Source organism: Colossoma macropomum, unplaced genomic scaffold, assembly GCF_904425465.1.
Source record: "Colossoma macropomum unplaced genomic scaffold, Colossoma_macropomum, whole genome shotgun sequence".
Lineage (NCBI taxonomy): Eukaryota > Metazoa > Chordata > Actinopteri > Characiformes > Serrasalmidae > Colossoma > Colossoma macropomum.
Genome location: NW_023494792.1, coordinates 56,371,274 through 56,384,004, shown reverse-complemented (window position 1 = coordinate 56,384,004; position 12,731 = coordinate 56,371,274). Strand labels below are relative to the sequence as shown.

Here is a 12,731-nt window from a genome sequence, read left to right as displayed (position 1 = left end):
GTGATTTTATATTTCACACACACGGTGCACATGCAGCATATTAATGACTGTACTTGTGACCATAAGCCAGTGGTATGCAAACTTTTTTCAAAGAGGGCCACATCGTATCGTGTCAGAATACCTGTGGGCCGAAATACGATTCACAAATGATTCAAAATATTACGTTTTTTTCAAAATATCAGCGCATGGAATCTGAGCTGTCTGTGAGCTGCTGTGTTTCCTATCAGTATATAGAAGATGCACAAAAAGATGCACAATTTATTGTTCGTTCAGAACAGTTTGGATTGATAATTGCTTATAATAAATAATTAAATTGTTGAAGAGCAACAATACAACATGTCTAATATACAGGGTGATTCAAAAAGATTCATCCGATTTCAAAATCATTTATTTCACTTGTAAATCATTACAGAACAATGCAGTGAACTGTAAATGGTTTAAATGAGCATAAAGTTCACCGTGTAGTTTTACAAGTGCTCAATATGAACCTTCTCCAGCTGTACAGACAACATCAACACCACAGTCAAATTCATCCCATACTCGACTGAGCGTGTCAGGTGTCTCTGTACTCACAGCTCTTTCAGTGCAATTTCGGAGATCATCCAGTGTTGTGGAAACAACGAACAACGGACACTCTGAGCTGTTGGAGGTTCACTGCCAACGAAAATCACGTTGCACAGTTATGACAGATTCTCTCTTACTGAAGTGGAGAACGCAGAACGCTTTCTGCTCAAGGGTCGCATCTTCTCTCAGACTGAAGGGGGTCATCTTCCGGTCACAGTCAGAAACTCTATGACCCCTCTTTCAGTTGGTATGTGATTGGCGCCTCACGGTTGTAAAAATATGGCGCTTTGAAATCGGATTTTTAGTGTTTAGTTTGAGCTTTATGTCGGTAGTCTTGACTAAATATCGTTCAGTAAATGAAGCTGCAGGTCTGGTCAGCTGCCACCATCAGGTGAAAGGAAGAACTGCAACATACTGACTGGCAGCCCCTTATAATACACTGTAAAACAGAAGCCGGGGGCCAATTAAAATCTGTCCGTGGGCCGCATTTGGCCCTGGGGCCAGACTTTGGACACCCCTGCCATAAGCTGTATTACTGCTACATGTAGTATTTCTGTGTCAGAGTGAAAACTCTGTTTCTTTGTTCATAACCAGAAACTGAGTAAGTTCATATTTGTTTTTGTACATTTTGAGGACAACAATGTCCAATAACAGGAATCTATAAAGTGCATGATTCATTCATTTATTCAACTGAAAAGGCAAAATCGTTTTGATTACTAAGGTTAAGGTTAGGTTTGGGTTTAGGGATAGACTTATTATTAGTTTCACTCCGCAGTGCTTTCCAAAATGTTCCATATCCATGTTGCAATATGGGGTTTGAAAAGAATAACCGCTGACATGTAATGCAGTCAGTCAAAAAAACACATTTTTGTTTCTCTAATAAAGGTGGTATTAATCATAACTCATATGGGACACAGTATTATTATTATTATTACATTATTATTATTATTACATGTAGATACTTCCATATATAGTACATACATAGCATGTTGTTGCACTTCAATCATTGCTGCCTGTCAAAAAATTTGGGTAACACCTTATATGAAGGATGCCTACATAGGGACTACATAACACACACATAAGCATGCAATGGAACTTAGGAAGGTCTAGTTTAGAGGTTCTATCGGTCCTCCGTAGTTCTACATGAGATAAAGTACAAAACTATTATGTCAATACAATGTCATTTACTTCGGTTTATGGGTGGTATCTCGATTACTGGCATAAGATGTTCACAAATACTCAAGTATTGCTTTATTAATATGTTATTCAGTGCTTATGCAAGTGTTATGATGTCCTTATGTAGGTAGCTTTCAAATAAAGTGTTACCAAACATTGTACCTGCAAAAAAAACTTTCAGAGGAAGGATAAACATTCGTAACTTACAGTAGAAGTTATTGTAAAAATGTGGTATTCCAAGACGTTTTGGATGATTTGTTTTGGTTCATTGATTATAATAGTTTCACACAAAGTAAATAGCTGACATTTTAAGTTTATGCCAACAAAATATTGTGCTGTAAACATTCATTTGCTCAAAAAACAGTAAACATTCATATAAAAACATTAAATAAAACTTGATAAACAGTCACATTAATAAAAATAAAGACAAATAATATATTATAAATTATATATGTATACAGTAATATATAATCAGGTGTGCTAGTGGTGGATTTGAACATGTAGAGGGTGGCTGGACGCATTGAGGAGAAATCCAGAAGCAAATTACTTATTTGAATTGAATAGATTTTACAGGCAAATATAAGATATAAGAGATAATATGGTTTTAAACAATTTGCTTATTTTCATAAGACGTTTGCACAGCACTGTGTATATAATACACATATTACACGTGGGTCCTTACAGACACCAATTACATATACAGAGAGACAGACTGACAGACGAGTCTGGATGAGAGAGTAGACCCCTTTAGAGCAGAGAGGACGTTTTCAGTCGTCAGTCCACCACTATTTGTGTGTGTGTGTGTCTGTGTGTGTGTGTGTGGTGTGTGTATATGTGTGTGTGTTATGTACAGTCCTCCCTGACTGCCCTCCCTGTCTTCTTGAGGTACGGAAAGTGTGTGTGTGTGTGTGTATGTGTTTGTGTTTGTGTGTGTGTGTGCGCGTGTTTGCAGAGGGCGGGAACTACAACCCTAATCCTGTTAGTTCCCCCAAAATTGCGTACATTAGCAAACCATCCTTTTTAAATAGGCCTGAAGACTCTGGCTGGGCTTTTTCTCACTGTAGCAAAACACTCACACACATCGTTACTCTCAGGAGAAAACAGACATATTTCAGCCAAAATCTTTTCAACTAATCCTTTCTAGACTTTTGTTTGAAGTTGATTTTTCTGAGAAAAAAGAAAATAACAGCCAGAAATGCACATAGACGTCTTTTTTAGGACACCAACATCTTTAAGATCAGAGAGAGTGCAGAGAAACTGAAAAAGAAGGAGTTAGCACACCATGCTAATAATAACAAATGTTTATTATTCTTGTTGTTATTAAGAGTGCTATACATTTATAATAATAATATTAGAATTGTAATTATACATTATTACTAAGAAGGCACTAAAGTTTCAGCCACCAACATTTTTCACCATAAAATGGTCAAAAGTGGCACTTTTGGCAGAAAAGTGTGGCTGAAAAAAAGCCAAAGATTCAGAGACTGTCAACTTTAGAAAGTTTATTTTATGCTGTTTTAGTTTGCCAGCTCAGGTTTGGCCTTTTAAATGGACTAATTTGATCAACAATAAAACAGCTTTTCTTCATAAGCTTGTAGTTTATCTACTGAATTGGGAAAATCTGCTTTTAGCTGCATCTGCTTTAGTGCACCAGAGAGCTGGAATCTATATACTCTGCAGCTCCACTCGCTTGTGTCACTTGACCATTTTAAACTTTTAATCAACTGTACTAGTTTTGTTTTTTTGTTTTTTTTTTTAGCTTTAGTTATTTTCTTAGTCGATTTTATTTACTTATGTGTTGTCAATTATTTTGTATTTGATATGTTTTTATCATTTTACTATTTTATCATTACTGTGATTGTTCTACTGTTGTTTTCTGTTTTTTACCCTACTCAGTTGTCTTTTTTTTATGTATATGTTTATATATTTTACTAATCTGTTTAATAGTTTCCTAAATTTTTTTTCTCTCTGTTTTGTTTTGATAATAATTTTTGGGGCTCCTGAGTGGTGCTACTGTTTAAGCGTTGGCTCTAACATCAGGAGATCACGAGTTCGATCCCTGGTGATGCTACAGCCATCTGTAGCCAGGAGTCCAAGAGAGCACAACTGACCTCGCTCTCTGGGTGGGTAGGATGGCCCCCCTCTCCCCCCATCATAGGCGTTTGTTAGCTGACGTAACCGAATTGGTGGTTAGTGTTCTCCTCCAAGCGCGTTCAGCTGTCAAATGACGCTGCATTAGCAGCAACTCGAAAAGATGCTGTGGCGCTTCACAGGTCTCAGAGGAAGCCTGTTCTAGCCTTCGCCCTCTTAGTGCTGGTCGTATCGTTGTGTTAGGGAGAGTCCTATCTAGTGGGTGGAATTGGATAGGACTAAAATTGGGGGAAAAATCCCCCCCCCCTCATTTTATTTTCTTTACTTTTACTATTGCTTTTTTTCTTTTCAGTCCTTTGTTCTTTGTATAAAGGTCAGCTACATTGTAAATAAGGGACACTCTCAATGTACTCGGAGTTTAAAAAAATATAGACTTCTCAGTTTTATTTTTTTTAGTTTCAGACAAGAGTCTAAAATATTACAGTTATAATTTATGTAGCACGTTTTTGGAGACAGAGACCCAGTGTGTTGGACGTAGTCACTGATTAAAAACTTAATATTGTAATTCTCATAATCTTCGCATTTCCTCACACAGGCACAGCTAATTGCCCATGAAATGCCTACTTATTTATTGCCCCCTTCAACCGAACAGACTTGGAAAGCTACTTGGTGAGCAAATGGCTTTTTAACTTGCTCTGTACTCTGATGGACTGACCTTAATGCAGACTAAATGAAATCGGCGGCCCCGGTTAGCCGTAGCGCCAGCTCTACCGCAGCCTGCAGCTTTCCAGTGAGAGTTTCACACCAGCCTGTCACCCTGATTAATGCGCTGCCTTCATTTTTATTTCACCTAAATGAAAGTCATTCACACACACACATGGCTGTGCACACACACTCGCTGAGGAAAGTTAACTAAGTCTGCAGAAAAAACTGCACAGGCTCGAAATGGGAAGCATACTTGATTAAAGTTGCTCTGTAAGATGTTAGAAATAAAAATGCACCCTGAATACCTTTGTTTATACCTTGATAGATGGCCGGATTGTTTAATGATGTGGAATCGGCTTTGAAAGTGAGTGCTGGGTGGTTGTGTGTTGGCTGGCGTGTAATTAGCTGGATTAGATGAATCGTTTTGCAGCCGCAGTGCTGTGAAGTGGAGATCTGAAGTGATTTTGCCCATTATCCTATTCATCTCACACACCAATACCGGGCTTCAAAACTCAAAGTGAGCGTTTCTTTCACTTCAGAGCTCCCTGTTCATTGGGATTACTCACTCTCTCTCGCTCTCTCCTGCACACACACCCAAATCCGCGCTGTGGCAAATAGGCTTAATTAGTGCAAGAGAAGAAGAGTTTCCAGAAGTTCACACAGAGATGCTGAACCGAGCTCAACTTGTGTTAATTGTGTGTTGCTGCCTGTGTCACTTTTCCTACTCGAGCAGCTTCCCTGAAGTCTATGCACCGACGGCAGAGAATTGGAATACTTAACAGTGGTCGCCTCCTCCTCAGCCTCCTAATTTTACGCTCTTTGCTCTTCTGTCTTGTGAGCAGATAGATACATAGATAGAAACTTTATTAATCCTAAAGGAAGCTGGAAGGTTACAGCAAGAAAAGGATGTGTGCAAATCGCCTATACATATATAAGGAGAAGCTGTAAAATTGGCAGAATTTACAACACAGGTGCAACAAAACCTGTGATGATCATTAAATAATAGGCATTGATTAATTGCCATAGAAATAACTGCTTATTAACAAACATCAAATAAACGAGCATTACTCACCGCTACCCTCTGAAGGTGTTATTAACACTTTATCTTGATTACGGTTTCCATTCTGTTCAGGAGACTTGCATTCAGTTTTTCAAAGACATTTGCAGGGATGTTTTTCACACCTCCAAAGTTCAGTCCTACCCTGCATTCACACCGGTAGTGATACAACCAGAGAACTTGTAGAGAAGAGAATTACCACTCTGTAATGTATTCCGGGTTTCTCAAATGCTAGAGGGCGCTCTCGAGAGAGTCCAGAATGAAGATGGAGCATTAAAGCAAAATATATATAAATGCTTAAACGTTTTTAATGTAAAAGAATACATTCATTTCCTGAACACTGAATAGCCTAAACATTTTAACACTGCTGTTATATTTTTAAGAGCTCTTAAACTCGAGTTATGGGAGTTTTAAATGGCGCGTCATGTACGTTCATGACGTCGGTGAGTATGAACAGCCAATGAGCTGCTCCGCTTGCCAACCAATCAGCAGTCAGTAGCAGTAATGCCAGCGTTCTGCTGCCCAAAACCTGTTTGCTGTAGAAAAAAGGAAATATATAGGTAACTTTTCTTAGCTTGTGAAATACATCCTTCTGCTTTCTAAAATGAAATGAAAGTTCTGGGCGAGTGATTAAACTATTTTAACTTCTCGTTTTAAGCTGTTTTGATATAATGGAGGGAATAGGAAGTGGCCAGGCTCCTCATAAACCGGCTCTGATGAGATGTGACAAGGCGACCGGTCATTTATTTTCAATGAGCGCTGGCAATTTCCAGTGACAACAGGCAGCGCGAATGTTGGCAACGCAAAGTGGGCGGAGTCAGTGACGTGACAAAGTTGAGCGGAGTCTAACTTTATGCAAATAAGAAGTGAAGCGACGTGGTGATATCCAATAAAAATTGAGCATTCAGCAGCGTAGCAAATACATTCAATGATGTTGAGGTTTTTCACTCTGGATGGTCAGTCCTTTGCTCTGAGAAAACCAACAGCCTCGTTGTTTGATTTGCAGATGTTCCTTTTTTTTGTTTTGGATATTTTCTTTTCTCAGTAAAGGCACCTTGACAGCTACGCATCCTTTCAGCCCCGTACACTGTTAGAAATAAAGATTCTGTGCAGGTACATTTTTCGTTCATTACGGTACAAACAATGTAAATGTTGTTACAGTAGTACTAAGGTACAACAGTGGTTTTAAGGTCTAGTTGTGAACCTTAAATAAGTTTTTCCAGGTGAAAAGTTCGTATTTGTACCCCTTTATAACCGAATGTTTTAAAACAGAACAGTAAAATAAAGTCCTGGAAACGAGACGGGGTGTGTGGAGTCAGTACAGCTTAGAAAATATTTCACTGGATTATGGTTCAGTTATGTTCCCTGACTGAAGGTACTGAGATGTACCCTTGAGGGAACCACCCCAGTGATAAGAGGGGTACTGCCCCGGTGACAGTGTAGTACCTTTATTTCTGATAGTGTAGGGTTGAGTCTCATTTAAATCTCACAGTGGAAGGATGGACAGAAACACCTGTGGATGTTTTCAGATCTGAAGCAGCTTGATTTTCTCCTCTCTCTCAAACATGAAAGCTTTAAGTGCTGTTTATCTGATGGGGTCAGTGTTGGTGTCTACCAGCTCTTACAGGTGGTTGTTAGGAGCCCCATTTTCTCTGTAGCTTTTAATAATTTTCCCTCACTTGTTTCCATTTGAATTTCCCCTTCCTTATGCAAGTGGTTTATCTTACATCTAATCTCCTCAGAAATATATCCTAAAAAATGAAGAACTTGTAGTTAATGACTGTTTTGACTAGATACTAAATAAACAATGGGTGGTCTCTGACTAGTACTGTATTTGTGATAATTTGGGTAAATTACACAGATGACTTAAAAATCAGCAAGTCAGATCTCTTACAGATTGCATTGTACAACCTCGCCCAGTAAAACAGAACCAATGTAAACAGTGGTTTAAACAGCATTATGGGTTTACAGATATGTATTTAAATGCAGATGAATATTTACCTGTTATATATCTTGATGTGGTCAGTAATGGGGTTTTAAAAAGTGCAAGTGAATATTACACACGTTTGAGCTAACGCCATGTGTAACCCAAACAGTAATAAGGTAATTGCAGACCACTGTTATCCAATAAAGTGGCCACCAAATAAAGAGTGCTCAGGAGGGTGATATTAAAACATGAATATTTTCTCTTTCTTAGGTCTTCTTGCTGCTGTGTATAGCAGACTGGATGGTGCATTCCATGTGGAAGAGCGGGAAGGACCCGGACAGTTTCTCCATCCCTTACCTAACGGCGCTGGGTGACCTGCTGGGCACCGCCCTCCTGGCCCTCAGCTTCCACTTTCTCTGGATCATCGGAGACCAGGACAGCGATGTTGGCGACTAAGCTCAAACGCTTTGACCTGATTATGAACCTGCTACGTTTCAGCCAAAGTGGTGCTGGGTAGACTTAGCCAGCCACTGACTGCTGGAACGTTACTTTGCCTCATATATTTGGCTTACAGATTATAATGAGATTCACAGAGTGGACCAATGAGAAGCCAAGGAGGCCGCAAAACATACCTGACATTCTTTGGTCAGTCAGTGTATTTTATATGTTTATTTAAAGGACACTTAACATTATGCTTCAAGAGATTGGAAACCTTATTGGGTGCAATAAAATTTGTTGTAGCGTCATTCCAAAGAGAGTGTCGCAGCCTCTACACTCTCTACTCTGATTGGAAAGAAACTTGAGAGGCTTTACTGGCCTTTCAGACTTCCTTAACTTTGTCCTCTCCATCCAAATCAAATTATTATAAATTTTTTTTTTCCTTTGGACCTCTTCGTACCGCAGACCACAATTAAGAGGAAGCAGATGATATCAAATGATATAGCCTATTTATTTCCATGAAAGCTTGTTCAGTTGTGCTTATATTCCTTCTTTTTTACGCATACTGCCTTCTTTCATTCTTCTTAGGAGGGCCAAACGCTTTCCAAATTGATCGGTACGCTGTGTTTTGGTCTGTTGGATCAGTGTAATGCTCGCTGTCCAGTGTTTACACAGTTCACGTGTGCTGTTTACATGTATGCAACCACACAGGACAGACGTGCCTGAGAAAGCTGTATGTGGGTAATGGGTCAGTATTTTGTCTTTAACGTCTTACTTCTCCTTCACTTTTTTTTCACATGGTTCTTCTGCAGTGCCATTAAGAATGTGTTTGGGTGATCTGTGCAGGCTTCACGGGAGGCAAATTCAATTTTATCTGTTTGTCTGAAGTTTTTTTTTATACTCACAATAAATGTCTGGGATTTGTTTATGGTCACTCTCTGCCAGACAGTGCCTGACTCTTTTTTTTTTCACTCTCCAGCAGCTACCCCAGAAAATAATGCCTTCTCTTAAAAAAAAAAAAAAAGGATAATTTTACTGATTTACTTCACAGTATTTGCTTACTTCCTCTGCTTTGGGGTGCAGAGTACTGTCCTACAAGGAACTTACAAGGTCAGTTATACTTTACTTGCCTGCTTTATAAAGACATACTGGGAGTTTGTGTGTTGAGTGTGTGTTTATTTACATTTTATGTCATTAAACCAGAGCAGCATTAACTCTATGGCCGTTTTCTCATTAGAAATAAATGATGGAAGAATGCAACATGTAGAAAAAGTCTATTAGAAAAGGGCACTGCAGATCAGACTGGGTGATTTTATTACATTCATCAAGCAGTAAAAGTAAGTGTTAAATCAGCTCCTGCAGCAGTGAACTTTATATGGTTTAAATGCAAGTGGTTTAGTAGACCCCTAACAAATTTACATTATAGAGGCCGTAAGGGTTGAGACCTTGCCGTGTGTGTATGTGTCTAGTTCAGGGGTCGGCAACCCAAATGTTAAGAAGAGACATTTTATCCTTCCAACAAAAATCAAACCACCTTGGGAGCCATATTTCATGCCCATTTTACCATCTTGGCTGTAAATATGTCTTATGTGCTAATTTTCTGGTATAGGCTAAAAAATATAAATGAAAACTCAGACTTACTTTGCTCTGCTTTAAGCTTTAGCTCTGATATAGCTGCTTTTCTCACATCTCCAGCAGGAAAATGTTCTGCCGTTTTACAAGGCTGAAGTCAGTTCCTCATTCACCAGCTTCTTGTTAGAATTTTCTCGTTCCACCTTAAATGGCGCCTTATGTGTCGGAATGTAACTGTTGTACCATTTAAGGTGGAACTGGAAAATTAGAACAAGAAGCTGGCGATTGAGAAGCTGACTATAGCTTCGTGATTTTTTAGTGTTTGACAGTTTCTCGTTCCTGTTTAAACGTATCAGAAAACCAGCTGGAGAGATTATAAATGCAAATAAGTCCATTCGTCTCCAAATTCTAGATGTCCTTCTTAAATCTTTCTCTTTGCCATTTTTGTGAGATTGTTGTCTGTATAGCATAGCCAGCAATAATCTTCAGGGTTAAAGGGTGAATTAGCAGATATAGGCTACAGTAACTACAGCGCTCAAGACCATTTATTGTTAAAAATGTGTTGAACGATCAGCAGAGCTTTATTTTACTGCAAAGGAGGATTATTTTATTTTTACCTATAAATCTAATTCTGCTGTGGAGCCGCAACAGAGCAGTAAAAGAGCTGCATGTTGCCGACCCCTGGACTAGACGGTCCTCATTAATGAAGGATTCTGCAAACTGTGTCATGGGAACCCTGAAATCTCAGCTGGACACCACTGGCCAGCCCCCAGATCGGCCCTGTGGGGATCAGACTCGTGTCAGTCAGCACCCTAAGAAAACCCTATACTGTAGTGGGCCCATATGTGGACATCTATCTAACAATTGCAAAATGCTAATCAGTGCTGCAAACTAGGAGAGAGGAGCTGGTTAGGTCTTTCACTCAGTGCCAACTATCAGTGAGCTCCCTCACCATCAATCCCTGAGCCTCTCTGAAATATATGTTAGTTAAATGTGTCTATTTGGCCTTGGGAGTAGAAATGTGACACATTATCATTTGTAAATACCGTCATCAAAATTGGACGTCATCATTTCTAAATACCATCATCATTTTAAATATGATGGTATATGTTGTTACACTGCCCATCCCTAATGCCAGCACTCTATCTATCCATTTCATTCATTTGTCCAACTGGCCATGCTAACATTCCATGGGGTACAGTACTGGAATGCACGTTCAGCAGTAAAGTGGATAAGAACCCCAGCTTCTTTAAGACGTCACCATATAAAAGCTGGATAATGTTTTAGGGAATCATGAACACAAACACCACCTGTATATTTCAAGCCCATTTCACTAATTTCTCACTGCTCACGCTGTTGTGTTTAGCTCTGAGCAGAGTGGCAGGCTGGGAATGTTGGATAAGCATGCTTATTAGAATATTACAGCCACAGCCATTTTTTATTATTATTATTTTTTTTTTTAGCAGTTAAATTTTCAGCAGTTTCAATTTCTATCTTCTTTTTTATTCAAACTTGGGAGGATGGCTAATATAACTCACTTTCCATATTGTACAGATATTTTTTACTTTAACATATTTTACACTGTTCTTCAGGACATTAAAGCTGAATTGGGCCCTTTTGTAGTGAAACTGGATCATCAACACAGAAAACACTTAAAGGTGTCAAAATGGGTCCTTTGGGGTGATCCCTTAGAATAGGGGTATTTAATTAAAATTCATTGAGGTCCAGTTAGAGAAAATTTTCTCAAGCAAAGGTCAGGAACATCACAATGTCTAACTTTTATGATTCAGTGCCATATACTGTAAACTGAAGTGACCTAGTAGGTATATCAACATCTTATCCAGTCGACAACTGAATATCAAATCAAATAAAGTACAATTCAGTCATATTTCAATAACATTTATTGTCAGTTTTCTCTTTTTAGATCACGCCATGTGAAATAACTTCCCTCTGACTCACTTTTTCCTCCGACTGCTGTTTCTCGCCTCGTCCCTCCCCTGTGTGTGTGTCACTGACTCGAGTCTCAGTGCTCTTCGAAACGCACAGATCTGATTGAGTTGCGTCATGTGTGATATTTACAACTCATGCGATTGATCTGTGAGTCTCCTGAGTAATAATTCTCCATAGTTTATAGGTTATAGGTCCAGGTCCACGTAGGATAGCGTCTGGGTCCGGACTCAGACCGCGGTCCGACTATTAGTGACCTCTGCCTTAGAAGAACCACTTTTGAACCATTTAACTGAGTGGTTTCAGTTGTGTTCTGTGAAGAACCATCCATTGAACGGTTATTTAGGGTTTCTTCAATGGCAAAGGGCCCATGTCCTACATTTTCTTGTCTTTTATTTTCTTCCCTTAATTTATTAATAATTCATTTTTACATGACTATTTTCCAAACTCTCTTTACACTCAACTCTCTTTACTCTCAAACACTTAAAAAGATGGTTCTTCAAGGGATCTTTAGTAAAGTAAATTGTTCTATATGGAACTATGAACACTCAAAGAACCCTTAGCATGATTAATGAAATCTTGGCATCTTGAAAGAGTTCTTCAGATTAAGTGTTTTACATGGTTCTATATAGAGCCTTTTTGAAAAGGGTTCTATATAGCACCAAAAATGGTTCTTCTATTGTTAGAGACTTCTATTGTTACAGAATAGAGGAACCTTTTTCAAAAAGGTGCTATATAGAACCATCTACAGCACACTTTCCATCAATCTGAAGAACCATTTAACGTGGCAAAGAACTCTTTAATTATGCAAAGGGTTCTTTGAGTGTTCATGGTTCTATATAGAACCATTTTCTTTACTAAAGAACCCTTGCAGAACCATCATTTTTTAAGAGTGTAGAATTAAACAGGCTGTTTTTCTTGCTCTGCCTTTATGACTGATATATGTAAATCAACTCTGTTCTGATTGGCGGACCTGTAGTGTGGTTCATTCAAAAAGCACTCGAAGCTAAAACACTCCTTAGAACTTCAGTATGAGTGGGCGGGGCTTAAACTGCTGTATAGGCCTATAAATGTGTTGATTTTTGTGACATCAGAGAAAAATAGAAATTCAAAACAGCTGTTTTTGCAGCTTAGTTTCCAGTTTTGGTCTTTATGGACTGGGGAGTGAAGGGTACCTGAACAATCTTTCCATAATACTTCAAACTCCTTTATTTCAAAAAAGCGAGGGAAATGTGGGCCCTGTAATTTTTAAGA

The 12,731-nt window shown here is 38.8% G+C and overlaps 1 protein-coding gene across 1 annotated transcript in view; it reads left to right on the top strand.

Moving 5' to 3' along the window:
* slc41a2b (solute carrier family 41 member 2b) overlaps nt 1-8,904 on the top strand; it is a 52,587-nt gene extending 43,683 nt beyond the window's left edge. The window contains exon 11 of the mRNA XM_036577635.1: nt 7,791-8,904. Within this exon, the coding sequence (XP_036433528.1) occupies nt 7,791-7,976 (186 nt within the window). The 3' untranslated portion in view covers nt 7,977-8,904. The remainder of the gene's footprint in view (nt 1-7,790) is intronic.
* Nucleotides 8,905-12,731: the final 3,827 nt, after the last annotated feature.